Below are 27778 nucleotides of genomic sequence, written 5' to 3'. Positions count from 1 at the left end.
GTGCACTTCTATTATTCATGGCTTTGAAGGGGCTAATCTGGTAGGTTGTAAGGTTGAAGTGAAAGTTAATTTTCTGCCTAAACATTTATGCCATCCATTAATCCTCTAAACCAGTATGTAGTCGCTAACTTTGTTTTTTTTAATGCCTTCTTATTTTGGATAGAATCCTTATTTTTGTCACATACCGTTTTTTTATGATCCTCCACCTACCCGCTCATTTCCAGTTTTTTCTATTTCACACGTAAGAGCAGTCCCACCCGCTCTTACATGTTCATCTGTGTGCGTTCCAGTGAAGCCTCCGTTATTGCGCATGCGTTAAAGTACGATCTCTGAAGTCAAACAGAAAATTTTGCTATTGAAGACAATGCGCATGCGTCTCTCATGAAACGCTTCTATACAGGCAGTGAATTCAATGAGGCACGCATGCATAGTTTCAATTGTGATATTCGTCATTTCAATTATTTTTTATTATATCCAGGCGGAGTGACGGCAAGATATAATAGCGGATTGAAAGGTACATTTATAAATTAATATTAAGGAATACAAAAATTGATGAATTGCATGATACTTTACTTTTCCTTTAAAGGGACACTGAGCCCAAATTTTTTCTTTCGTGATTCAGATAGAGCATGAAATTTTAAGCAACTTTCTAATTTACTCCTATTATCAAATTTTCTTCATTCTCTTGGTATCTTTATTTGAAATGCAAGAATGTAAGTTTAAATGCCGGCCCATTTTTGGTGAGCAACCTGGGTTGTTATTGCTGATTGGTAGATAAATTCATCCACCAATAAAAAAAAGTGTTGTCCAGAGTTCTGATTAAAATTTTTTATAATAAGAGTAAATTAGAAAGTTGCTTAAAATTGCATGCTCTATCTAAATCATGAAAGAAACATTTTTGGGTTCAGTGTCCCTTTAATTTTAACTTTAGTGTAAAGATTATCTTCCCACCTGACACTTCCCTCCCCATGATCCCTACCTGATCCCTACCAAACAGCTCTTTTCCCTCCCTCCCTCCCTCACCTCCCACTGATCACCACCATCTTAGGTACTGGCAGACAGTCTGAAAGAATGCAGGTTTTTTTTCTGTAGTATAGCGATCCCCCCACCCCCTCCGGCGATTGTTATCTAAGGAACCCCACCTTGTCTTCTGTAGTGTAGCTCCCCATTCCTCCCTCTCCCTTGATTTTTTTTTCCTGCAGTGTAGGGCCCATCCCACTCCCTCCCCCCCTCTGCTGCTGTATTGCCCCACCCGCCTCCCAGTTTCCCTCCTGCCGTTTCCAGCCCAATGTTATCTATGTTGCACACAGAAATTAGCACTGTTTAGCTGGGAAAAACTGTCTAAATGCACTGAGATAAGAGGCGGACTTCAAGGACTTAGAAATAAGCAAATTACCCTACCTAGATTTAGATTTCACCAAAGAATGCCAAGAGAACAAAGCAAATTTGATGATAAAAGTAAATTGGAAAGTTGTTTAAAATTGCCTGCCCTATCGGAATCCTAAAAGTTTAATTTTGACTTGACTGTCCCTTTAACCCCGTAACAACCAAGGACGTGCCACACACGTCCTACAAAAAGTGTCAGTTAATGACCAAGGACGTGCCTGGCAATCGTTATCGTTTCCAGCCGCTTTCAAGGTATTGCAGTGATGCCTCGATGTTGAGGCATCACTTCAATACCCTATTGTACCCACCAATGCAGAGAGAGACACTCTGTGGCCCTCTCTGCATCGGCCAGCGATGGTGCTGATCGTTGGTGGGTGGGAGCCGTAGCAGGGAGGCGGGTGGGTGGCCCATCGCTGGATCACTTCCGGATCCTCTTCATCCAGTGCGCGCAAGTGGTTGGGAGCGCGCGGGGGCGGGCGGGAGCACGCGCGTGCTAGTATATGACATTTATCTGCATGGGAGAGGGAAAGGGGGGGGTAATTAAATGTAAAGAAAGGGATCTGGGAGGGGGTAGGCTATTGAAGGGGGGGGGGGGCAGCTACACTACAGAAATTTGGCTTATTTGCCAAAAAAAAACAACCTTTTTTTTTTAGCAAACTGAGTACTGGTAGACAGCTGCCAGTACCCAAGATGGCGGCAAATAGGTAGAGGGGGGAGGGTTATAGAGATGTTTGCGGGGGATTAGGGAGATTGGGGGCTAAGGGGGGGGGGGATCCAACACTGCAGAATAAATTTAAAAAAATAAAAAAAATATATAAAAAAAACAAAAAAAAACTTTTTAGTACTGACAGATTTTCTGCCAGTACTTAAGATGGCGGTGACAATTGTGAGGTGGGGGAGCGGGGGGACATGGAGGTATCGGGGTGGGATATGTCAGGTCGGAGGCTGAACAAAACAAGTGTGGTGTGCAGTGGCATTTAGCAGCCTTCTAATTTCCAAAAAGTAATGCCAAAGCCATAAATGTCTGCTATTTCTGAACAAAGGGGATCCCAGAGAAGCATTTAAAACCATTTATGCCATAATTGCACAAGCTGTTTGTAAATAATTTCAGTGAAAACCTAAAGTTTGTGAAAAAGTGAACATTTTTTTTTTTATCGCATTTAGTGGTGAAATGGTGGCATGAAATATACTAAAATGGGCCTAAATCAATACTTTTGATTGTCTACTAAAAAAAATATAAACATCTCAAGGGATATTCAGAGATTCCAGACAGATATCAGTGTTCCAATGTAACTATCACTAATTTTGAAAAAAAAAGGTTTGGAAATAGCAAAGTGCTACTTGTACTTATTGCCCTGTAACTTGGAAAAAAAGAACATTGGGTATTTCTAAACTCAGGACAAAATTTAGAAACTATTTAGCATGGATGTTTTTTGGTGGTTGTAGATGTGTAACAGATTTAGTAAATTATAAGATATGATGAAAATAATGGTAGTTTTAGAAAGTCCATTTAAAGGCGAGAAAAATGGTATATAATATGTGTGGGTACAGTAAATGAGTAAGAGGAAAATTACAGCTAAACACAAACACCACAGAAATGTAAAAATAGCCAGCCCTTGTCCCAAACGGTCAGAAAATGGTCTGGTCACTAAGGGATTTAATGGCATGGACATTCTGATATTAAAGGGCCATAATAACTCAGATGTGGAATTAGATCAGCGGCAGTTTCCACTCTGGACAAGCAGTGCTCCGTGAGTCCCAAGGTGCACTTCTGTGTGTTTAAACCCTTTTTGGGGTTAAACACACAGTGGTGTTTGGTCAATAGTTTTAAAATTACATGCCTAAACAAATTAATATCTTATGGTCCTTTAACCTTCACTGTCTAGGAATATATTGTATTATATTTATCGTTAAGTTCTACTGAATGTTTTCAAAATTGGTTCACTGAGTGAATTACATGTATTGTCATATAAACCGGTACTTTTTAAACTGGGGTCCATTAATTTTTTTGGGGTCCCCACAAGATTTGATGTTTTTTTTGAGTGTTGTATGTTTGTGTTGTATGAGTGAGTAATTTTTTTTTTCTTTCTGTATTTTGCTTAGATTGATGATAAATGCCAACATTTTTATTTTTTAAAAAGATAAATAATCCCTTTATTTACCATTCCCCAGTTTTTGCATAACCAACACTCTTATAGAAATATATACTTTTTACCTCTGTAATTACCTTGTATCTAAGCTTCTGCTAACTGCCTCCTTATCTCAGATCTTTTGACAGACTTGCATACAATTAGTGCTGACTCTTAACTTCATGTGCGTGAACACATGAACTAACGCCCTCTAGCTATGAAAAACTGTCAAATGCATTCAGATGAGAGGCGACCCTCAAGGGCTTAGAAATTAGCATACAAGTATGACCTACCTAGGTTTAGCTTTCAAATAAGAATAACAAGAGAACAAAGCAAATTTGATGCTAAAAGTAAATAAGAAAGTTGTTTAAAATTGCATGCCCTATCTAAATAAATAAAAATAAAAATTGGACTTTATTATCCCTTTAATGTGAGTTAAGCACATAGCTAATTTTTTTTTTTTACCTCTTCATGAATGTGGGCATTGCTTATCGCCATACGTGGGGGAAAAACTTACATGAAAGGTACACGAAATGAGTATAGATACAAATGTTTACTTATTTTCACTAATAATCCCCTCATTTTTGTGGTGTATTAAAACAAAATTTTCCCATCTGACAGGTTTTGTTTGGGACTATATTATAATAATTGGGGTCATGAACAATTTTCTAACGCAAAAAGGGGTCCCGGGTGAAAATTAAAATGAAAGAACTCTGACTTAGACCACACATCTTTAATAAATTACTTAATCTCTGCTGTTGCATAGACGATCTTGCTATATTATTGATATGTGTCAAAATAACCAGTGTATTGCAGTATGCCTTTTTATTGGACTTACATATTGCTTCAGACTTGACAAAGGGAGTAAATCTCTTGACAGCTTGTCTTTTTTAAATATGTGAATCCAAACAAAACGTTATCGTTGCATACTGCAATTTTTTTGACATATTGTCTACTGGACAAGTACAAGTAAACCAATCTCTTAATCTCTATCTCTAATGAGTGCACCACATGGCTGTTTTTACTGACCGCCCGGCTAAAATTTAAGCTAATAATACATTTTTTAAACGGATAGTGAACTCAAATTTTTCCTCTCATTATTCAGATAGAGCATGCAATCTTAAGCAACTTTCTAATTTTCTCCTATTATCAATTTTTCTTAGTTCTCTTGGTATCTTTATTTGAAAAAACAGGAATGTAAGTATAGGAGCCGGCCCATTTTTGGTTTAGCACCCTGCACAGCGCTTGTTGATTCTCCACAGGAGACATTTAAATGGTGAAAATATTTAGAGCCTTTTTGATGCATGTTTATTTTAAGATGCCTAACTTTGCAGGACTCAACAAACCCAGAAGCCAGAGAGCTACTGACTCCTAAAATTTGACCCCGGCTCCTAACTTTTAGGATTACTCTCCATATATCTATATACAAATACCACTGTCTGGCTCATAAATATTCTTACAGGCTCCCAAATTTTAAACAGATGTATTGTCCCCTGCTTTTAAAGGGCTATGGAAGTGAAAATTACATGTTTTTGATTCAGATATAGAGTATAATTAAAAAAAAAATCCAATTTAATTAATTTATTTTTCTCTTGGTATCCTTTGTTGAAACTTGGCTCCTTTCTATGAGAACCTACCTAGGTAGGCTCAGGAGTGTACATGTGTCTTTAGTATGATCCTACCTCAGAAATAAATCAATTTCATAATAGAAATACTATAAGTTTTTTAAGTTATTCTCTCCATGTGAATCGGGAAAATTAAAATTTTGACTAAAATGTAATTAAAGGACTATACAACTACTCCATATAGTATATTGTATATATTAAATATACACAATTATGTCTCTAACTTTCCTCCAGATTTTATCAAAATAAATACGAAATGATCTATTTGGGGCATAGGATATATTTAATTGTCTAATAATAATGATTAATTTAGATGTATATATCTAACTCTGTATAGGTTACACCAAAAGAAACAAAGAGGTATTTATTATAGTCTTAATGTTGCACAGGATCCCTGCATCTTATTGGACATAACCCTCTCATGCATTATTGAAAATGGTTATTTTGAGAACAGGCAGCTAACGAGCATTCTGCTTCTAATCTGCTGTCAAAATCTGTTTCTGTGCTGGGATCTGGAGTTCTGTTTCTGCCTTTCTCAAAGTGTGTGGGTACATGGTAATCCATGTTATTCTTGGGTATATGGAATATTACTTATACTCTTTTACTAAGAAAGCATAAAGAAAATATTTGTAAATAAAACAAACTAATTTTTATTGTAAAATCAAAAGTATCAGGTCTGGGCTGTCACAGATTGGGACAAAATTTACCAATTGCTCTCTCTGCTTTCTCAAATCTTTTTGTTGTGCTATTTTATGGAATCTATGCACTAAAGAATGCATAGATTAATACACTCTTATGTTTCATCTTCCTAGAATAACATATAGATTAGAAAGAATATAAAAGACCTGCATGTAAAATGAATGATTTACATTAATTTACATGTCTTGAAAAGGCCTCTAGAATGTTGGTTATTTTTCTTTCTTTGTTGTGGTGAGTTTGGTTCAAATATTAATAACCTCCTGTATATGCTGCCCAATCACTGTGCAGAATATAGGAACATTAGGGTTCCATGGGATTCACTCCATTTTCTCTTGGGGTAATTGTCAGCTAAATTACAGGAAAAGCAGACAAAATAAATACTGAAAATGCATTGCAAAGTGTGAAGTTTAATTTCGCCCAGTGCCTGAGATGCACTAGGTAACTGGGCTCACATTAGATGTGTCAATGTTTTGCTGTATCATTTTTTATGTGTCAGTGTTTGTTATTAATGTATCAATGTGCGTGGGTGAGTCTGTATTTGACTTTTCTTTCTTTACCCTTTACCATAGTTCTTCATCTCATTATTCTTTACCCCAGTTTGTAAAATATTTTATATTGTTTTATGTTTGTATATTGTTATGTTGTGTTTAGTTTTAAAAAGTGATATGCTTTAAAGTTCATTGTGACCTATGATATAAAAAAAAGCTATCCAAGACCAGGAGGAAGGAGGAACTGAAAAAGGAGAGAAACAGCTATGAGGAATTTATTCAAAAAGTGGAAAAGGTGCAATTGTGAATTTTGAAGGGGGATTTTGCAAGTAGAATGAGTTGGTGATCACTTATGTACTTCCAGTGATCTGTTATAGAAGGTCCTAACTGCAGTGCACATTGTTACCTCCAGTGATCTGTTCTAGAGGGTCCTACCTGCAGTGCACATTGTCACCTCCGGTGATCTGTTCTAGAGGGTCCTACCTGCAGTGCACATTGCCACCTCCAGTGATCTGTTCTAGAGGGTCCTACCTGCAGTGCACATTGTCACCTCCAGTGATCTGTTCTAGAGGGTCCTGCCTGCAGTGCACATTGTCAGTCACCTCCGGTGATCTGTTCTAGAGGGTCCTACCTGCAGTGCACATTGCCACCTTCAGTGATCTGTTATAGAGGGTCCTACCTGCAGTGCACATTGTCACCTCCAGTGATCTGTTCTAGAGGGTCCTACCTGCAGTGCACATTATCACCTCTGGTGATCTATTATAGAGGGTCCAACCGGCAGTGCACATTGTCACCTCCGGTGATCTGTTATAGAGGGTCCAACCGGCAGTGCACATTGTCACCTCCAGTGATCTTTTATAGAGGGTCCTACTTGCAGTGCACATTGTCACCTCCAGTGATCTGTTCTAGAGGGTCCTACCTGCAGTGCACATTGTCACCTCCAGTGATCTGTTATAGAGAGTCCTACCTGCAGTGCACATTGTCAGAATATGTACAGAGTCTGTACAGTTTCGTATACCAAAGAAAAAGTTCAACCTTAGTTATTTTTATCGACTGCAGTCTGCAGTAGTGAGAGAAAAACACAAAACAAAAATAGTGGTGAGAGGGTTAGAGATTACTTGTTAGAAAGGGAAATGGTGAGGGAAGAGGGATGATTAGAGAATGGTAGATAAAGAAGGGAGGAAAGAGAAAATAAGCTTTGCTTTAAAAATCTCTTTTGGTTTGGGCAGTTGTCAGGGGTGAAGTTATGCCACACCACAATAGCATAATTTCAATTAATTTAATACTATATAGCTGGGATAATAAAGTTATTGCTGATATGATACGCTTCAGCACTAGCTTTTACAGCATTTTTATGTGTTGATATAACACCAATAGCTTTTACTATTGGCATTTCTGATAATATTAGTATATTGCAAAAATGCTTCTAGGGGATATTGCAAAAATGCTTCTTTTCTAAACTGAAATGCACTCATGCACATTTCAGTTTTGCTCATTGTGTCCCTTTAAAGAAAAAAATACATTATACAATACAATGTCTCTATCATCCACCAGATTCCAAGCATGCTATCCATTAATGACTCTAGAATAGTTTTGTTTTTTTTTTTGTTTTTTTTAACTGTATTTACTTTTATTCCATCTCTAGGAACTCTCTTTACCATACGTCATGAACAAACCAGCAAATGTCTTAAAACCAAAAACAATCAACTTATCTTGGCAAATTGCTCAGAAAGTAGTGAAACCTTGATGTGGAAATGGGTTACCAACCATCGACTCTATAATGTGGGGTCCCAGAAGTGCCTTGGACTTGACCTGTCCAATCCTCAAGACCCTTTGAAAATGTTTCCTTGTGACTCTAAGTTTTTGTTGTGGTGGATGTGTACCCATGGATTGTTACAAGGGGCTTCCATGTATACGTTGGCTGTAACTACTGAATCTGTGACCGCAAGTTTCTCTTCCAACGACACATGGACAAGAAATGACACCATACAAAATGTGTGCTCCTTGCCATACCACGGTATGTCTTTCACTTGCTTGTTGTTTTTTATTTAAATTCTATTTCTTTTGCAAGATGTACCGAGTCCACGGTTTCATCCTTACTTGTGGAATATTATCCTTCCCAACAGGAAGTGGCAAAGAGAGCACCCACAACAGAGCTGTCTATACAGGGAGTGCAGAATTATTAGGCAAGTTGCATTTTTGAGGATTAATTTTATTATTGAACAACAACCATGTTCTCAATGAACCCAAAAAACTCATTAATATCAAAGCTGAATAGTTTTGGAAGTAGTTTTTAGTTTGTTTTTAGTTATAGCTATTTTAGGGGGATATCTGTGTGTGCAGGTGACTATTACTGTGCATAATTATTAGGCAACTTAACAAAAAACAAATATATACCCATTTCAATTATTTATTTTTAACAGTGAAACCAATATAACATCTCAACATTCACAAATATACATTTCTGACATTCAAAAACAAAACAAAAACAAATCATTAACCAATATAGCCACCTTTCTTTGCAAGGACACTCAAAAGCCTGCCATCCATGGATTCTGTCAGTGTTTTGATCTGTTCACCATCAACATTGCGTGCAGCAGCAATCACAGCCTCCCAGACACTGTTCAGAGAGGTGTACTGTTTTCCCTCCTTGTAAATCTCACATTTGATGATGGACCACAGGTTCTCAATGGGGTTCAGATCAGGTGAACAAGGAGGCCATGTCATTAGATTTTCTTCTTTTATACCCTTTCTTGCCAGCCACGCTGTGGAGTACTTGGACGCGTGTGATGGAGCATTGTCCTGCATGAAAATCATGTTTTTCTTGAAGGATGCAGACTTCTTCCTGTACCACTGCTTGAAGAAGGTGTCTTCCAGAAACTGGCAGTAGGACTGGGAGTTGAGCTTGACTCCATCCTCAACCCGAAAAGGCCCCACAAGCTCATCTTTGATGATACCAGCCCAAACCAGTACTCCACCTCCACCTTGCTGGCGTCTGAGTCGGACTGGAGCTCTCTGCCCTGTACCAATCCAGCCACGGGCCCATCCATCTGGCCCATCAAGACTCACTCTCATTTCATCAGTCCATAAAACCTTAGAAAAATCAGTCTTGAGATATTTCTTGGCCCAGTCTTGACGTTTCAGCTTGTGTGTCTTGTTCAGTGGTGGTCGTCTTTCAGCCTTTCTTACCTTGGCCATGTCTCTGAGTATTGCACACCTTGTGCTTTTGGGCACTCCAGTGATGTTGCAGCTCTGAAATATGGCCAAACTGGTGGCAAGTGGCATCTTGGCAGCTGCACGCTTGACTTTTCTCAGTTCATGGGCAGTTATTTTGCGCCTTGGTTTTTCCACGCGCTTCTTGCGACCCTGTTGACTATTTTGAATGAAACGCTTGATTGTTCGATGATCACGCTTCAGAAGCTTTGCAATTTTAAGAGTGCTGCATCCCTCTGCAAGATATCTCACAATTTTTTTTTTTTTTTTTGAAACAGCTTTATTGTAAATAAATCAGTGAATTACATTAGCTGGGAGACGCAGCTCCCACCGTACAGATTACAACAGCTGTTAAATTTATGGATAACAATGTAAATGTATCGAGCATTATGTTTTCATTAAACTTTCTATTAGTTAACTTTAGATGGTGTATATGCTTAAGAGGTTAACAAAGAGATTATACTTCCCAGTCCGCCGGCGCCCCGATCATCATCATCCTGTTTGTTTATAAAAAGGGGGGGCTCAGTTCCCATAACCAGCCATGGTTGATGTTTGTGTTGTGGGTGAATCTATTTGTTTATTTATGTTGGGTGTAGTTGGACCAAAGTTGCGAGATTTCTATCTACAAAGTAATCTATTTTATCTTGTTTGAGGTAGTAGTACTCTTCTAGTTCAATGGTGTCTGTTACTTTTTGTCTCCACATACCTATAGATGGTACTTCTTTACCTCTCCAGTTCTTAGCTATTAAGATTTTTGCACTGTTAGTCAAAATGTTGAGCAGGTGCAGGTACGGTTTGTATTTTATAGATGGGGGGGGTTTGTGTAAAAGCCAAATCAGTGGATCGAGTGGAAGTGTTAAATCCAGTATGGATTCCACTTCTGATATCACTTCTCTCCAAAAATTTTGGATACTATTGCACCACCACCACATGTGTGCTGTGTCGCTGTTTACGTGGCCGCAGCGCCAACATTTGTTACTTTGCGTGTGGAATAAGCGGTGTAGTTTTTTCGGAGTGTGATACCATCTGTGAAGTAGTTTAAGATTAACCTCTAAGATAGATGATGAGATTGAGGATTTTATTATGGTTTGAAACATTATTTTACTTACGTGAGGTAGGATTATAACCCCTAGGTCTCTTTCCCAACTCTCTAGGTATGGGGGTATATAACCTGGTGTGTGTGAGGATCTTATAGATTGTGGATAAAGTGTGTCTTAGTGGGGGAGTTTGAACGCATAGGGATTCGAAGTTGGTCAGAGGTCTAACCATGTTGCCATACCCTGGGTGTTTGGTGATAAAGTGGGTCGTTTGTCTATAGGTGAACCAGTTAGTAAAGCATTCGTGTCCTTGCGAGATTAGGTCTACTTGAGATAGCAGGGTTTCGTCCTTAGTTAGCATGTTTATTGTAAAATCCCTATTAGGTGTGTCCACTGTCATATGTGTGTGGAAGGGTCTTACTGTGAAGTCTCCATTTTCAATTAAGGATGTCAGGGGCGAGGGGATTGTGGAGATATTATGTGTTGTATTGATAATGAATTCCCAGTTCCGGTAAGTTTCTTGAATCATGGGGTTATCAGTCCTGGAGGATTTAAGTAAGCCCGAGTTACCCCAGCATACCCTCCCAAGGTGTGGTTTTCCCATTATAGAGTGTTCCAATGCAACCCATCTTTTATGGCTGTAATGGATGTTCCAATCTATTAGCCTCTGTGAAAAGATGGCCTGGCGATAGGCTAAGAGATTCGGCACCCCCAACCCCCCTTGTGCTTTGGATAGTTGCATTATGTGTCTATTTATTCTGGGTGGTCTCCTGCGCCAGATGAAGTCGATAAATGCCTTTTGCATAGAGGGAATGAATGTTTTAGGGAGGGGGATTGGTAAGGTTTGTAGGAGATATAGTATGCGTGGGAAGATGTTCATTTTAATGGTGTCTATACGTCCCAGCCATGACAATTTTTTGGATCCCCATGACGAAAGATCATGTATGATTGTGTTTTTGATGGGTATATAGTTTGTTCGGTATATGTCGTTGAGTGAAGGGGTGAGGTGCACTCCTAGGTATTTCAGTGAAAAGGGGCACCAAGTAAATGGGGTTACCTGACGTGTGGCAAGTAGCGATGGGCCAGTCAGATTTATATTTAATATTTCGGATTTGGACATGTTGATGACAAAATTGGAGAGAGCTTGGTAATTACTGAATTCTTCTAGTAAGTGAGGGATTGAGATCTCTGGTTTGGTTAATGTGAAGAGAATGTCATCAGCAAATAGTGATAGGACGTATCTCTGATTACCAATTGTGAGGCCGGTTATTTGGGGGTTCTGCCTAATTTTTCTTGCTATTGTTTCGATGACACATGCAAAGAGGAGTGGGGACAATGGGCATCCCTGACGGGTTCCATTAGATATAACAAAAGGGGGGGAGAGAGCGCCATTTACCAGTATTCTCGCTGTGGGGTGAGAGTATAGTGAAAAAATCCTGGTAAGGATTTTTGTCCCTAGGCCCATGTGAACTAGTGTGGCCCGCATATAGTCCCAGGCAACACGGTCAAAGGCCTTTTCAGCGTCCGTGGACAGGAGGACTAGTGGTATGTTTTCAAGTTTGGCATAGTGTATTAGGTTTAAGGCCCTGACCGTGTTGTCTTTCGCCTCCCTGCCAGGTACGAAACCCACTTGGTCGAGATGAATTATGTCCGGGAGGATCCTGTTTAATCTGTGGGCTAAGATTCTTGCGTAAATTTTAATGTCAGTATTTAATAACGATATGGGGCGATAATTGTTTGGTACATCTTGTGGTTTGTTGGGTTTGGGGATTAGTATTATGTGGGCTTCCAGTGCTCTGGCAGGGAAACATTCGGTTTCATCAATGGATTGGAAATAACGCAGCATATGTGGGTTTAAGATGTCTTGAAATGTGGTGTAGTATTTATGGGTATAGCCGTCGGGTCCCCGTGCCTTTCCGGTAGGTAAATTTTTAAGTGCTAGCTTTAGTTCAGATAAAGAGAGAGGGTTTTCTAGTTGTTCTTTTTGCTCTTCAGATATACATGGCAAATTAAGTTTCTCTAGATATTCCCTTATTAATTGTGCTCTGATTGCTGCTTGGTGTGGGGCATTCAAGTTTGAACTACGGATGTTATATAATTTTTGAAAGAAGGATCTAAAGGTGTGTGCTATACCTTTAGTGGAGGACTGAGTTTGGCCTCTACAGTTCCTGATACTCATGATGTATTTTTGGTGTGCTTTCTGTTTGAGGTATCTAGCTAGAAGTCTGCCTGACTTGTTTCTGCCCTCATAATGTTTTTGTTGTAGGTGCAAGACAGGCGTCTTTTATGTTTTTTGTCCAGATGCGAAGCTAAGGTTTGTTTTAGCAATGTAATTTCGTTGAGTAGGTTTTTGTCTGATGGTGAAATTTTATGTTGGGTTTCTAGTCTCTGTATGTTTGAGATTAGTGAGGTAGTCAGTGCTCTTTTGGCTTTGTTTTGTTGTGCTTTGATGGCAATCAGTTCTCCTCTCACAACGCTTTTGTGGGCTTCCCACAGTATGTTTGTTTCAGTGTCAGGCTGTACGTTGTGTTCAAAGTATTCTGTTAGTACTGTAAGTATTCTAGGGGCCGTTTCTGGGTTTGTCAAGAGTTGTTCGTCTAGCCTCCAAATGTAATCCTTTATAGGTTTCGAGGGCCATGTCAGTGAACAAAGTATGGAGGCGTGGTCAGACCACGTAATGGGGGTGATCTTTGCAGAGGTAAACAAAGAAAGGCCTCCAATGTCAGCAAACACATAATCTATGCGCGTGTATATCTCGTGGGGGTAGGAATAAAAAGTATAGTCTCTCGTCTGGGGGTGCAGGGTTCTCCATACGTCCTTCACCACGATATTTTTAAGAGAAGATTTGATTTTTGTGAGTCGTGATATCGGGGCGGAGGAATACCGAGAAGAGCAGTCTAGTTCTGGCTCTAGTGCTGTATTGAGGTCTCCACACATAATAAGTACACCTTTTTGGTGTTCAAGGATTAGGTTAGATAATTTCTTCACAAAGGAGTGTTGTGCTGTGTTCGGGGCATATAGCGACACCAGGGTTACTGGTTTCCCATAGAGGAGTCCTATTAAAATTAGGTATCTCCCTTCTCTGTCTCTGATAGTTTGTAGGGCAGCGAAGGGGATTGACTTTCTAAATAGGATACCCACTCCGTTTTTTTTGTGTTGGTGGTGTGAGGCCTAATAGCAACTACCATATGTGTGTGTGAATGTGTTAGGTTCTCTTCCTTTGCGGAAGTGGGTCTCCTGCAGAAACACCATGTCTGCTTTGTGTCTGTGGAAGTCTTTTGAGGCCATCGTTCTTTTGTTAGGTATATTTAGTCCTTTTGAGTTAACGGAGTAGATATTGATTTCGTTGCTGGTCTGGGAGTGTGTTTTGTGATTAACCATTATCTTTATGTTGGATGTGTGTGCTATATCGCATGTGTGGTGACTCCCCAGCGGGGGTGTCATTGTGAGTGTGGATCGGGGCGCAGGCCGGACCGGGAACAATCTTATTTAACACCATCCTAGTATCACATTGTATGTTTGTAACAATATTGAACATGTAAAACATTATAACAGATATAACAATAACCAATGGGTGAAAGGTTGCAGGCATTTAATATCTGCTTACAACAACAAAGGGGGGGGAAGCATATCTCTTTTACCACTCATACTCCTGTATTGGTAGTATAGGGGCATAAAAGTCGTTATTGAGTTCTGGACCTATTCCACTTAGGTTTGTAGGGATAGGGGCCTACCCGTCAGTGTAATGTCAGGGGTTAGTTGTTTGCTGGTTTCAAGCTAGTCCATTATGGGTCCGTTAGTTGGGCATAAGGTAGCCTGATGGCTTCTAGAGATTTGTTTAGCTCCTGTCGGTCTTGTCGTGCGCAAGTGGAGGTCATGATGTGGAGGGGGGGGAATGTTGAGATGAAATGACTTCTATAGCCTGTCATGTGAGGTTGGGGTTTTGTTAGAAGTAGAGGGGGGGCGAAGGGCGATAGGCATCCTGGGCAAATGTAGCCTAGCAACACTCATACAACAACACAACAAGTTTATCTTCTTCCACCCCCTCGGCACCGCTCGCCTCAGAGCTATCCTAAATGGTAGCACATTTTTCACATGACAATGTTATGAAGTGTGCGAGCGTGCCGAGGGGCGGAAACAGGTCACTGGGTCTGCTGTAGTCACATAGTAATGAAGTGGTTAAAACTAAACAATGAAATAATAACTATATCATGGTGGTCCATGTCCCAAAAAGCCAAGCATTAATGTGTTTTGCTAATAATTTGACTAGTGTTTCATATAACAGTTATCTAAACATTTATTTATACTTATCAGATTCTAAGAGCGAGAGTTCTTTTTTTTTTCCATGTCCAGCACAGAGGCGATTCAGCAAGGGTGCCAGGTCACCAATTCTGTTCATAGGTGGTATGTCGCCAGCATATGAACTAACGAACCAAGCTCATTGTGTCGGATAAGTTTTAAGGACACAGGTTCTTTTTTTCCCCCCTTTTCTTGTATCGTCCTATAGATGTATTATGTTAGTTCATCTTGTGATTGGGTACTTAAATGTCAGATCAGGGTAATGGAGTGTCCAATTTTTTCCTTTTGTTGACAAGTGTCCACTCTGATCTTTGGGGTTTGGGCGCGTTGTCTTCTCTAGAGGTGTTCCTCTCCATTGGTCCTGGCATTGGTTGTGGAAAAGAAATGTTGAGTCCTCTTGAGAACAATTCTAGGTCATCTGGTTCCTTATAGATATGGGTCTTGCCATCCTGTTGCACTATGAGGCTGAAGGGGAAGCCCCAGCGGTATCTCACTTTCCTTTCTTGTAAGACTTGTATGATAAAACGTATTTCTCTGCGTTTTTCAATTGTGGTGGGTGAGAGGTCAGGATAGATTTGAATGCTATAGGTCTGAAAACTAATCTCTCGTTGTAGTCTGACTTGCTTCCATATTGCTTCCTTGTCGAGATAGTTTGTAAATTTAATAATAATGTCCTTGGGTGGCTTGGGAGGTGTTGGGATAGGCCTCAGTGCTCTGTGGGCTCGCTCCATTGAGGCCTCCGTGAGTTTTAGAGATGGGATGATATATTTAAATAGTTGGAGTAGATAAGATATCAATGACTCTTGGGTTGCTTCTTCAGGGACTCCCCTTATTCTTAAGTTACTCCTTCGGCTCCTATTATCCAGGTCTTCAATTTTAAGTTGGAGTGATTGTATTATGGTTTCTTGTCGTATCATCTGATGGTTAGAGTCTGATACCATGGTGTTCAGAGTGTCTTGTCCTTCCTCTAGGCATTCTATCCTTGATCCCAGTTCATTAATATTTTTCTTTAGAGAGGACATTTCTGTCTTGATAAAAGATTTCAAGTCCGCCAGGTCTGACTTGGATGGCAATTGGGACATAGTTGTCTGGATCTGCTTAAATTGCTGTGTATATAGGAGATCAGGGTGTTCCTGCATGTGCAGCCCTTCTGGCAATGGTTCGTTTGCAGTGTCAGCTATTTCACTATCCTGCTTTTGAAAAAAAGAGTTCATGGTGGCATTTGTGCTAACTGCTGCTTTTTTGTCCGGTCTGGGTTTCTGCCTAGTTGCCATTGGGTATATGTTGTGCAGGTTCTCGCACGTTCAGAAGGGTTAAAGTCTCTTTATGGTTGCCAGGGTGCGGCCTTTATGCTTTTTGTATTGTAAAGCGATGGGTCTGGTAAAAGCTTGTAAGATTGTAGAGGCACTAGAGGTTATAAGTGCGTGGTTTGCTGAGGGACTATGAGTCTTTGTGTTATATAGTTAAGTTTTGAGCAGGTCTGCTGATGTGCAGCTCAAGGTAATCAGATCAGGCCCTGCGTGGGTTGTTTAAAGGTTTCCAGACCAATTCTTTGCAGGTTCTGTTGTGTGTTATATACTCTGAGTAGGACTTATTTTTCCCCCCCTCTTATGTGACAGGATTCTCCCCTGAGGTCAGTCAATCATTGACACGGATGCTGCGCCTCTGTTCAGTTTAATTTAATGCTGCGTATGCCACATGGGAGGCCACAATGGCGGCACAAGGAGCCTCTATCCAGCAGCCCAGTAGTTTCCGGGAACCCCTCCCGACTCACCACTGCGTCCCACCTCTGGGGTCCGGTCGCCCGGTTTCTCTGGTCTTGCAGTGTACAACGGTGGCGTCGCGATCGTGCAGCAAGTTCCTGCTGAGTCTTTCTGTTGCGCTCACACAGTGTGGCAGGCCGCTCCGAGAGCGCGGCGTCTCTGGATCTAGTGGCGTGAGCTGTCAGCTTTTTCTGAGAGTGGCGGGTGGTCAGCCGGTCATCTTAGGTGTCTAGGGTGTGTTTGCCCGCAATTTACATCGTAGTGGAGATGAGGGTAAGAGATATGCCACGGAGCAATTCTAAAGTGCAGCCATGTTCCTGCACGGCTACGCTCCGCCCCCCCCGATATCTCACTATTTTTGACTTTTCTGAGCCTGTCAAGTCCTTCTTTTGACCCATTTTGCCAAAGGAAAGGAAGTTGCCTAATAATTATGCACACCTGATATAGGGTGTTGATGTCATTAGACCACACCCCTTCTCATTACAGAGATGCACATCACCTAATATGCTTAATTGGTAGTAGGCTTTCGAGCCTATACAGCTTGGAGTAAGACAACATGCATAAAGAGGATGATGTGGTCAAAATACTCATTTGCCTAATAATTCTGCACTCCCTGTATAGCTCCCCCTTAACTCCACCCCCCAGTCATTCTCTTTGCCGGCTCTAAGCAGGAAGGGTAAAGTGAAAGAGGTGATAAACTGTTAGTTTTTAATTTTCTTCAAGCAAGAGTTTGTTATTTTTATGTTTAAATCTTTTTTATTATCACAGGATTTCACAGATCATATACAGGTCATTACTTATCATGAAACATTCACTCTATAACTAACTGATCATAAACAAGAGATGAGGTAAACCTGTGGTATTACAGTATATAGATTAGAAATTAGGTTCTCCTCATAAAAGTGTCCAATGTCTTGTCTTATTTTCACTCAAGGATTCTTTGTTTATTGCTTCTTAGAGGTTCTTTAGGTGTAATATTATCTATATCCTCTTTTCTAATGAGAATGTTCCGGAATATATTAACCTGTGAGTAGTCCCATTCTTATATCTCAGGTAAAGATTAACAGTATAATTTTTCAACAATTAAATTCAACTTTTAACTGAACTTAAGCTGTGTCCTTTGAGGGTTCTGTAGTTTTCTTAATAACAGCTTAGAGAAAAAACAGTAACACAATTAAACAATAAATTAAAAATAGAAATGAGAAATAATAATAAATAAAAATAAATAGAAATAAAATTAAATTAAGTTACCGAGTGACTCCTTATTGACTCTCTCTCTCCCAGGTCTTGTTGTTTGTTCCTCCGTCCTCTGTGTGGGAGAAGTCTGTCTTATTCTATCTTATTTTATGTCTGTTCAGTGTCCAGTAAAACCAGGTCTTTTCGTATTGTGTTTGTGTATCTAATATATGTGAGGCGGATTCATACATTCGATGTGTTAAAGAGATCTTATTGAGAATCTCATCCCAAGGGGGTGCTGAGGTCTTCCAGTGTTTTGCTATACAAGATCTTGTTACCGTACAAATGATTCTAATAAATGTGTTTATCTGTTTATTAAACTGGAGGAGAGGAATGTGTAGGAGTGCTTGTGATGAGGTTAACTGAATATCCTCCTCTAAAATTGAGCTTAGTAGATTGGATGTTTTAGTCCAAATGTCTCTTATCCCCCCACATTCCCACCACATGTGGTAGTATGAGCCTACCTCCCCGCATCCTCTATAACAGGACCTATTATGATTGGGTGTCATATGAGCTGTTTTTACTGGGGTGAGGTACCACCTAAACATTGTCTTGATAGTGTTTTCTCTCAGGTCAGCACTTAGAAGTCCTTTACAAGCTGAATTAAACATATCGTCCCACCATTGTTTATCTTCATTGATATCTAAGTCTCTTTCCCAGTTGAGAATCAAGTTAGATTTTGATAAGTTGTGAGATGCTTGTATCTGTAGGTAGAGCTTAGAGATGGCTCCTTTCTGTCTATGTGTAGATTGAAGTAGGTTTTCTAGGGGTGTGGTTATTTTGGCTTGTCTATCTTTAATATAATTGTGGATTGCGGAGTTTACTTGAAGATATTGGAACCAATGTAGTTTTATTGGATCTAGTTGGGTTTGAATCTGGATAAAGGTCTTAGGTTTACCTCCACTTAGCCAATCCGCCACTCTATAGAGACCTTTATTGGCCCATTTGTCTACTATATGTTGTGTCTCTTTGGTAAGTAAATATCTAATTGGGTGTGCTAATGTTTGTTTAGGTAATAGATTCTGTCTATTGGTTAGAAAGGTCCATGTTTCCATAGTGTGTTGTGTGATTCTCAATCCTGGTTTGTCTATGAGACTTCTCCTAGTTTGTTTTTGCCAGAGTAAGTCGTCCGAATGAGGGGTGTCTCTGATCTCTGCCTCTAGGCTGGTCCAAATGACCCCTTCAACATTACTTCCCAATAGTGTGGTTTGTGCTAATCTGGCTGCTCTGTAGTATTCTACTATGTTAGGTGCTCCGATTCCACCTAGGCTTCTATGTTTAGTTATCAGAGCAGTTGCTATACGGGCTCCTTTATTACCCCTAATGAAGATTACTAAGTCTCTTTGCAATTTCTCTAAATCCTGTATTGGGACTTTCAAGGGTAGAGTTCTAAATAAGTATAGTATCTGGGGAAGAATTGACATTTTAACTGTAGCTAGTCTGCCTAGCCATGATAAGGTGTGTGATTTCCATTTGTTCAAGTTTTTCTTTATCTCCTTAAATAGAGTCTCATAGTTGTATTTATATAATTGGTGAATTTGAGGTGTGAGGTGTACTCCTAAATATTTGAGCGAGTGGGTGGCCCATCTTATCTCAAAGTTAATATCTATGATTTTTTTAGTTTGATGTGGGAGTCCTAGGGGTAGTGCTTCGCATTTATCTAGATTGATTTTATACCCTGATATTTGGGAAAAATTGTCCAATAATTTGTATAAATTGGGTAAGGATGTGAGGGGTTTTGTTAGTGTCAAGAGGATATCATCTGCGAAAAGTGTCAGTTTATATTCCCGGTCTTTGATCTTTATCCCTTTGATATCTGGGTCCAGTCTAATTTTAGCCGCTAGGGGTTCTATGCAAATCGCGAAGAGCAGGGGTGACAATGGGCATCCCTGCCTTGTGCCATTTAGTATGGGAATGCTCTTAGATTTATATCCTGAAATAGATACCTGGGCTGAGGGATTAGAATAGATTGCATGTAAGGTTTTAATGAAGGTCCCTTCAAATCCCATTTGTTGTAGCACTGCAAACATGTATCCCCAGTCTATTCTGTCGAATGCCTTCTCCGCATCCAGCGAGAGGAGCAGAGAAGGCACCCGACCGTCACCTACGTAGTCTATAATGTTCAGCAATCGTCGTACATTGTCTGGCGCTTCCCTGTCTTTTACAAAACCCACTTGGTCTGGATGTATCAGTTTTGGAAGAATGTGTTTTAATCTATTGGCCAGAATCTTTGTCAGTATTTTTAGGTCCTGATTGATAAGCGATATTGGTCTAAAGTTTGCACAAAATTTATGGTTTTTACCGGGTTTAGGAATCACTACTATTTTAGCTTGTAACATGTCAGTTGGGATGGTGTGCCCCTCCATGATAAAATTACAAAGGTCTGTAATGTGGGGGATAAGAGTTTCTTTGAAAGCTTTATAGTATTCCCCTGCAAACCCATCAGGTCCCGCTGCCTTCCCTGTTTTGAGTTCCTTTATGACTTTTCCGACTTCTTCCCTCGTGATTGGGGCATTTAATGTATTGTTGTCGTCTTTAGTGAGTAGGTATAAGTCTGCTTCTTTCAGAAACTTCTCTGTTTGGCTTTTTAAGGAGTCTGAGTGTGATACTTTTTTACCATCATATAGATTTCCGTAGAAATCTGCAAATGTGTCTGCTATATGCTGTGGCTGGGATACTGAGGTGCCGTTTGTTAGTGTAATGGAGGGAATGATAGATGCTTTACATCTCTCTTTAAGTTTGTTTGCTAAGTATCTGTCGGGTTTATTTGCATGGATATAATAGTGTGTGTTTAGTCTCTGAATTGCTCTGATTGATTGGTTATTCAGCATACCAGCCACATTTTCCCTTTTGGTTATGATAGTAGAGAGGATTGCCTTGTTTTGTGTTCTTTTGTGTTGTGTTTCTAAGTCTGCAATTTCTTTATGTAGTTGTTCAAGCTTAGCTTTGTGTTTTTTGTTGCTTTTGGATTTATCCTGGATAAGTAAACCTCTCATGTACATTTTGTGTGCTGCCCAGGGGGATATAGGGTTAATCGTAGATTTTTTGTTTAAATCCCAGTATTCGGATAATAATTTGATATATTTGTCTTTGTGTTTAGGGTTTTTTAAGAATGATGGGTCATATGTCCATGTCCTGTGTCTATGTGTATCTACGAATCCCTCCATGTGTAAGGAGAGTATTGAGTGGTCTGACCACACACAAATCTGAATCGACGATGACTTTAAAAGTGGTTGTAAGATTTGACTAGTATAGATATAATCTATTCTCGTGTATTGTTTGTGGGCTGCTGAATAGAAAGTGGTGTCTTGGGTCTTGCCGTATAGTGTGTACCACGAGTCATATAACGCATGTGGGGCTAGATTCTCTAGAATAGTGTTCACTAATCTATTGTGTCTAGATTGTTTAGCAGTGAGTTTAGTTTTATTTCCTATAAATTTGGTCATGGTTATGTTGAAGTCTCCTGCTAGAATGATTTTGTGTTGGGACCACCCGGTAAGTAGGTGAGATATATGGATGAAGAAGGAGTGTTGATTATCGTTGGGAGCGTATATATTACAGAGGATGACCTCAGTTTCCCCAAATTGGCCTTTAATTATAAGATATCGACCCTCTTTATCTGCTATCGTAGATTCATGTTTGAAAGCCAGACTATTATGGATCAAGATCGAGACTCCCCTTTTCTTAGAAGTGGTGGTTGCATGATAGTGTTGTGTGAAGTCTCTTGCCCAGTATTTGGGGATTATGTCCCTAGTAAAATGAGTCTCCTGGAGAAATAGAATATTGGCTCCCATTCGTTGGTATTGGGCCATTGCTGTGCGTCTTTTAATGTTAGTGTTTAGCCCCCTCACATTATGAGAAATAAAATGTATTTTTGGAATCATGGGAATGCTGTTATGTAGTGTGTGGCATTTGTCAACCTAGATACATAAGATGTTAATACATACAATTCCAGAAAGTCACGTGGTTCCATCAGAAGGACCTTACTATGGTAGTCTGACCTGGGAGGTAGAGTAGACTCGGCAACCTTAAAAAACATAAAAAGTGAAGATAAAATAAAACTTTTAAAGAACATACAAAAATAACAACATGAACAATAATAGATTTTCAATCTATTCATTAGTTAACTCTAGTATCACCTCAGAATAGGTGATTAGAGCTGAGTAAAGGCGAAGTTAATGTTATCATCTAAATTGTCAGCAACATTAAAACAGAATGTAATTTAAACAAACAAACATGGAATCTAGACGGGAGATAACTGTCTGAAAAGCATCTCCGCTTAACCAGAGAAGATATATTTCGGGCCCTGTATCTTTGCAAAGGATATATCTTCATATTGGACCCTTAGGATTTCCTTCCAGGAAGGGAATAAGATTAAGATTATCAACCCCCATTTGGCGGTTGAAGGGATGAACTCTGGTCTTCCCTAAATCAATGTCAGTATTTCAAAGTGTACCCTTTTGAGGAGTCTTCCTGTATCAATTCTTGACTCTTTTCCGGTTTATTTTCGTCCATCCTGGACGTCCAGAAGTGCTTGGTGGGGGGTGAGGCTGTTCCTCAGTTGGTATATTTGGGGTTTCCATACCCAGGAGCTTACATGTGGGGGGGATGTCTTCAATTTCGTGGACTGTGATGGTTTTGTTGTCCTTGAGAATGTGCAGAGCGAAAGGGAATCCCCATCTATATTTGATTTGATTTTTACGTAGTATAGAGGTCAGGGGGCGTAAGGTGCTTCTTCTCTGTAGTGTACGGAGGCTTAGGTCTTGGAAGAATTGAATAACACTACCTTTATACTTGTAAGTTGGTTTGTCTCTAGATGCTTTGAGGATTTTTTCTTTTTCTTGGAAAAATGACAGTTTTATGATGACGTCTCTAGGGGGAGCATCTTCCTTAGGTCTTGCTCGTAGTGCCCTATGGGCTCTTTCAATTGCAAATACTGATTTCTCCAACATAGGTGTGTCCGGTCCACGGCGTCATCCTTACTTGTGGGATATTCTCCTCCCCAACAGGAAATGGCAAAGAGCCCAGCAAAGCTGGTCACATGATCCCTCCTAGGCTCCGCCTTCCCCAGTCATTCTCTTTGCCGTTGTACAGGCAACATCTCCACGGAGATGGCTTAGAGTTTTTTAGTGTTTAACTGTAGTTTTTATTATTCAATCAAGAGTTTGTTATTTTAAAATAGTGCTGGTATGTACTATTTACTCTGAAACAGAAAAGAGATGAAGATTTCTGTTTGTAAGAGGAAAATGATTTTAGCAACCGTTACTAAAATCGATGGCTGTTCCACACAGGACTGTTGAGAGGAATTAACTTCAGTTGGGGGAACAGTGAGCAGACTTTTGCTGCTTGAGGTATGACACATTCTAACAAGACGATGTAATGCTGGAAGCTGTCATTTTCCCTATGGGATCCGGTAAGCCATTTTTATTACAGAGTAAATAAGGGCTTCACAAGGGCTTGTTAAGACTGTAGACATTTTCTGGGCTAAATCGATTCATATATAACATATTTAGCCTTGAGGAATCATTTAATATGGGTATTTTTGTAAAATAATATCGGCAGGCACTGTTTTAGACACCTTATTCTCTAGGGGCTTTCCCTAATCATAGGCAGAGCCTCATTTTCGCGCCGGTATTGCGCACTTGTTTTTGAGAAGCATGACATGCAGTCGCATGTGTGAGGAGCTCTGATACATAAAAAAGACTTTCTGAAGGCGTCATTTGGTATCGTATTCCCCTTTGGGCTTGGTTGGGTCTCAGCAAAGCAGATACCAGGGACTGTAAAGGGGTTAAAGATAAAAACGGCTCCGGTTCCGTTATTTTAAGGGTTAAAGCTTCCAAATTTGGTGTGCAATACTTTTAAGGCTTTAAGACACTGTGGTGAAATTTTGGTGAATTTTGAACAATTCCTTCATACTTTTTCGCAATTGCAGTAATAAAGTGTGTTCAGTTTAAAATTTAAAGTGACAGTAACGGTTTTATTTTAAAACGTTTTTTGTACTTTGTTATCAAGTTTATGCCTGTTTAACATGTCTGAACTACCAGAAAGACTGTGTTCTGAATGTGGGGAAGCCAAGGTTCCTTCTCATTTAAATAGATGTGATTTATGTGACACTGAAAATGATGCCCAAGATGATTCCTCAAGTGAGGGGAGTAAGCATGGTACTGCATCATTCCCTCCTTCGTCTACACCAGTCTTGCCCACTCAGGAGGCCCCTAGTACATCTAGCGCGCCAATACTCCTTACTATGCAACAATTAACGGCTGTAATGGATAATTCTATCAAAAACATTTTAGCCAAAATGCCCACTTATCAGCGTAAGCGCGACTGCTCTGTTTTAGATACTGAAGAGCATGAGGACGCTGAGGATAATGGTTCTGATATGCCCCTACACCAGTCTGAGGGGGCCAGGGAGGTTTTGTCTGAGGGAGAAATTTCAGATTCAGGGAAAATTTCTCAACAAGCTGAACCCGATGTGATTACATTTAAATTTAAGTTGGAACATCTCCGCGCTCTGCTTAAGGAGGTGTTATCCACTCTGGATGATTGTGAGAATTTGATCATCCCAGAGAAACTATGTAAAATGGACAAGTTCCTAGAGGTCCCGGGGCCCCCAGAAGCTTTTCCTATACCCAAGCGGGTGGCGGACATTGTAAATAAAGAATGGGAAAGGCCCGGTATACCTTTCGTCCCTCCCCCCATATTTAAAAAATTGTTTCCCATGGTCGACCCCAGAAAGGACTTATGGCAGACAGTCCCCAAGGTCGAGGGGGCGGTTTCTACTTTAAACAAACGCACCACTATACCCATAGAAGATAGTTGTGCTTTCAAAGATCCTATGGATAAAAAATTAGAAGGTTTGCTTAAAAAGATGTTTGTTCAGCAAGGTTACCTTCTACAACCAATTTCATGCATTGTCCCTGTCACTACAGCCGCGTGTTTCTGGTTCGATGAGCTAGAAAAGGCGATCGATAGTGATTCTCCTCCTTATGAGGAGATTATGGACAGAATCCGTGCTCTCAAATTGGCTAATTCTTTCACCCTAGACGCCACTTTGCAATTGGCTAGGTTAGCGGCGAAAAATTCTGGGTTTGCTATTGTGGCGCGCAGAGCGCTTTGGTTGAAATCTTGGTCAGCGGATGCGTCTTCCAAGAACAAATTGCTTAACATTCCTTTCAAGGGGAAAACGCTGTTTGGCCCTGACTTGAAAGAGATTATCTCTGATATCACTGGGGGTAAGGGCCACGCCCTTCCTCAGGATAGGTCTTTCAAGGCCAAAAATAAACCTAATTTTCGTCCCTTTCGAAGAAACGGACCAGCCCCAAGTGCTACGTCCTCTAAGCAAGAGGGTAATTCTTCTCAAGCCAAGCCAGCCTGGAGACCAATGCAAGGCTGGAACAAGGGAAAGCAGGCCAAGAAGCCTGCCACTGCTACCAAGACAGCATGAAATGTTGGCCCCCGATCCGGGACCGGATCTGGTGGGGGGCAGACTTTCTCTCTTCGCTCAGGCTTGGGCAAGAGATGTTCTGGATCCTTGGGCACTAGAAATAGTCTCCCAAGGTTATCTTCTGGAATTCAAGGGGCCTCCCCCAAGGGGGAGGTTCCACAGGTCTCAATTGTCTTCAGACCACATGAAAAGACAGGCATTCTTACATTGTGTAGAAGACCTGTTAAAAATGGGAGTGATTCATCCTGTTCCTTTAGGAGAACAAGGGATGGGGTTCTACTCCAATCTGTTCGTAGTTCCCAAAAAAGAGGGAACATTCAGACCAATCTTAGATCTCAAGATCCTAAACAAGTTTCTCAAGGTTCCATCGTTCAAAATGGAAACCATTCGAACAATTCTTCCTTCCATCCAGGAAGGTCAATTCATGACCACGGTGGATTTAAAGGATGCGTATCTACATATTCCTATCCACAAGGAACATCATCGGTTCCTAAGGTTCGCATTCCTGGACAAGCATTACCAGTTTGTGGCACTTCCGTTCGGATTAGCCACTGCTCCAAGGATTTTCACAAAGGTACTAGGGTCCCTTCTAGCGGTGCTAAGACCAAGGGGCATTGCAGTAGTACCTTACTTGGACGACATTCTGATTCAAGCGTCGTCCCTTCCTCAAGCAAAGGCTCACACGGACATTGTCCTGGCCTTTCTCAGATCTCACAGGTGGAAAGTGAACGTAGAAAAAAGTTCTCTATCTCCGTCAACAAGGGTTCCCTTCTTGGGAACAATAATAGACTCCTTAGAAATGAGGATTTTTCTGACAGAGGCCAGAAAACCAAAACTCTTGTCAAATATTTCATTCTGTTCCTCTTCCTTCCATAGCGCAGTGCATGGAAGTAATAGGTTTGATGGTAGCGGCAATGGACATAGTTCCTTTTGCGCGAATTCATCTAAGACCATTACAACTGTGCATGCTCAGTCAGTGGAATGGGGACTATACAGACTTGTCTCCGACGATACAAGTAGATCAGAGGACCAGAGATTCACTCCGTTGGTGGCTGTCCCTGGACAACCTGTCACAGGGGATGAGCTTCCGCAGACCAGAGTGGGTCATTGTCACGACCGACGCCAGTCTGGTGGGCTGGGGCGCGGTCTGGGGACCCCTGAAATCTCAGGGTCTTTGGTCTCGGGAAGAATCTCTTCTTCCGATAAATATTCTGGAACTGAGAGCGATATTCAATGCTCTCAGGGCTTGGCCTCAGCTAGCAAAGGCCAAGTTCATACGGTTTCAATCAGACAACATGACGACTGTTGCGTACATCAACCATCAGGGGGGAACAAGGAGTTCCCTGGCGATGGAAGAAGTGAACAAAATCATTCAATGGGCGGAGACTCACTCCTGCCACTTGTCTGCAATCCACATCCCAGGAGTGGAAAATTGGGAAGCGGATTTTCTGAGTCGTCAGACATTTCATCCGGGGGAGTGGGAACTCCATCCGGAAATCTTTGCCCAAATTACTCAATTGTGGGGCATTCCAGACATGGATCTGATGGCCTCTCGTCAGAACTTCAAGGTTCCTTGCTACGGGTCCAGATCCAGGGATCCTAAGGCGACTCTAGTAGATGCACTAGTAGCACCTTGGACCTTCAAACTAGCTTATGTATTCCCGCCGTTTCCTCTCATCCCCAGGCTGGTAGCCAGGATCAATCAGGAGAGGGCATCGGTGATCTTGATAGCTCCTGCGTGGCCACGCAGGACTTGGTATGCAGACCTGGTGAATATGTCATCGGCTCCACCATGGAAGCTACCTTTGAGACGAGACCTTCTTGTTCAAGGTCCGTTCGAACATCCGAATCTGGTCTCACTCCAACTGACTGCTTGGAGATTGAACGCTTGATCTTATCAAAGCGAGGGTTCTCAGATTCTGTCATTGATACTCTTGTTCAGGCCAGAAAGCCTGTAACTAGAAAAATTTACCAAATATGGAAAAAATATATCTGTTGGTGTGAATCTAAAGGATTCCCTTGGGACAAGGTAGAAATTCCTAAGATTCTATCCTTTCTTCAAGAAGGTTTGGAGAAAGGATTATCTGCAAGTTCCTTGAAGGGACAGATTTCTGCCTTGTCTGTGTTACTTCACAAAAAGCTGGCAGCTGTGCCAGATGTTCAAGCCTTTGTTCAGGCTCTGGTTAGAATCAAGCCTGTTTACAAACCTTTGACTCCTCCTTGGAGTCTCAATTTAGTTCTTTCAGTTCTTCAGGGGGTTCCGTTTGAACCCTTACATTCCGTTGATATTAAGTTATTATCTTGGAAAGTTTTGTTTTTGGTTGCAATTTCTTCTGCTAGAAGAGTTTCAGAATTATCTGCTCTGCAGTGTTCTCCTCCTTATCTGGTGTTCCATGCAGATAAGGTGGTTTTACGTACTAAACCTGGTTTTCTTCCGAAAGTTGTTTCTAACAAAA

General features: G+C 40.7%; 1 protein-coding gene across 2 annotated transcripts in view; it reads left to right on the top strand.

The window, feature by feature from the left end:
• LY75 (lymphocyte antigen 75) overlaps positions 1-27778 on the top strand; it is a 1208875-nt gene that overhangs the window by 68332 nt on the left and 1112765 nt on the right. For both annotated transcript variants that reach the window (XM_053698349.1, XM_053698347.1), the window contains exon 2: positions 7973-8344. In XM_053698349.1, coding sequence (XP_053554324.1) covers positions 7973-8344 — 372 coding nt within the window. The remainder of the gene's footprint in view (positions 1-7972; positions 8345-27778) is intronic.

Source organism: Bombina bombina, chromosome 1, assembly GCF_027579735.1.
Source record: "Bombina bombina isolate aBomBom1 chromosome 1, aBomBom1.pri, whole genome shotgun sequence".
Classification (NCBI taxonomy): domain Eukaryota; kingdom Metazoa; phylum Chordata; class Amphibia; order Anura; family Bombinatoridae; genus Bombina; species Bombina bombina.
This window is presented reverse-complemented; position numbering and strand designations above follow the sequence as displayed.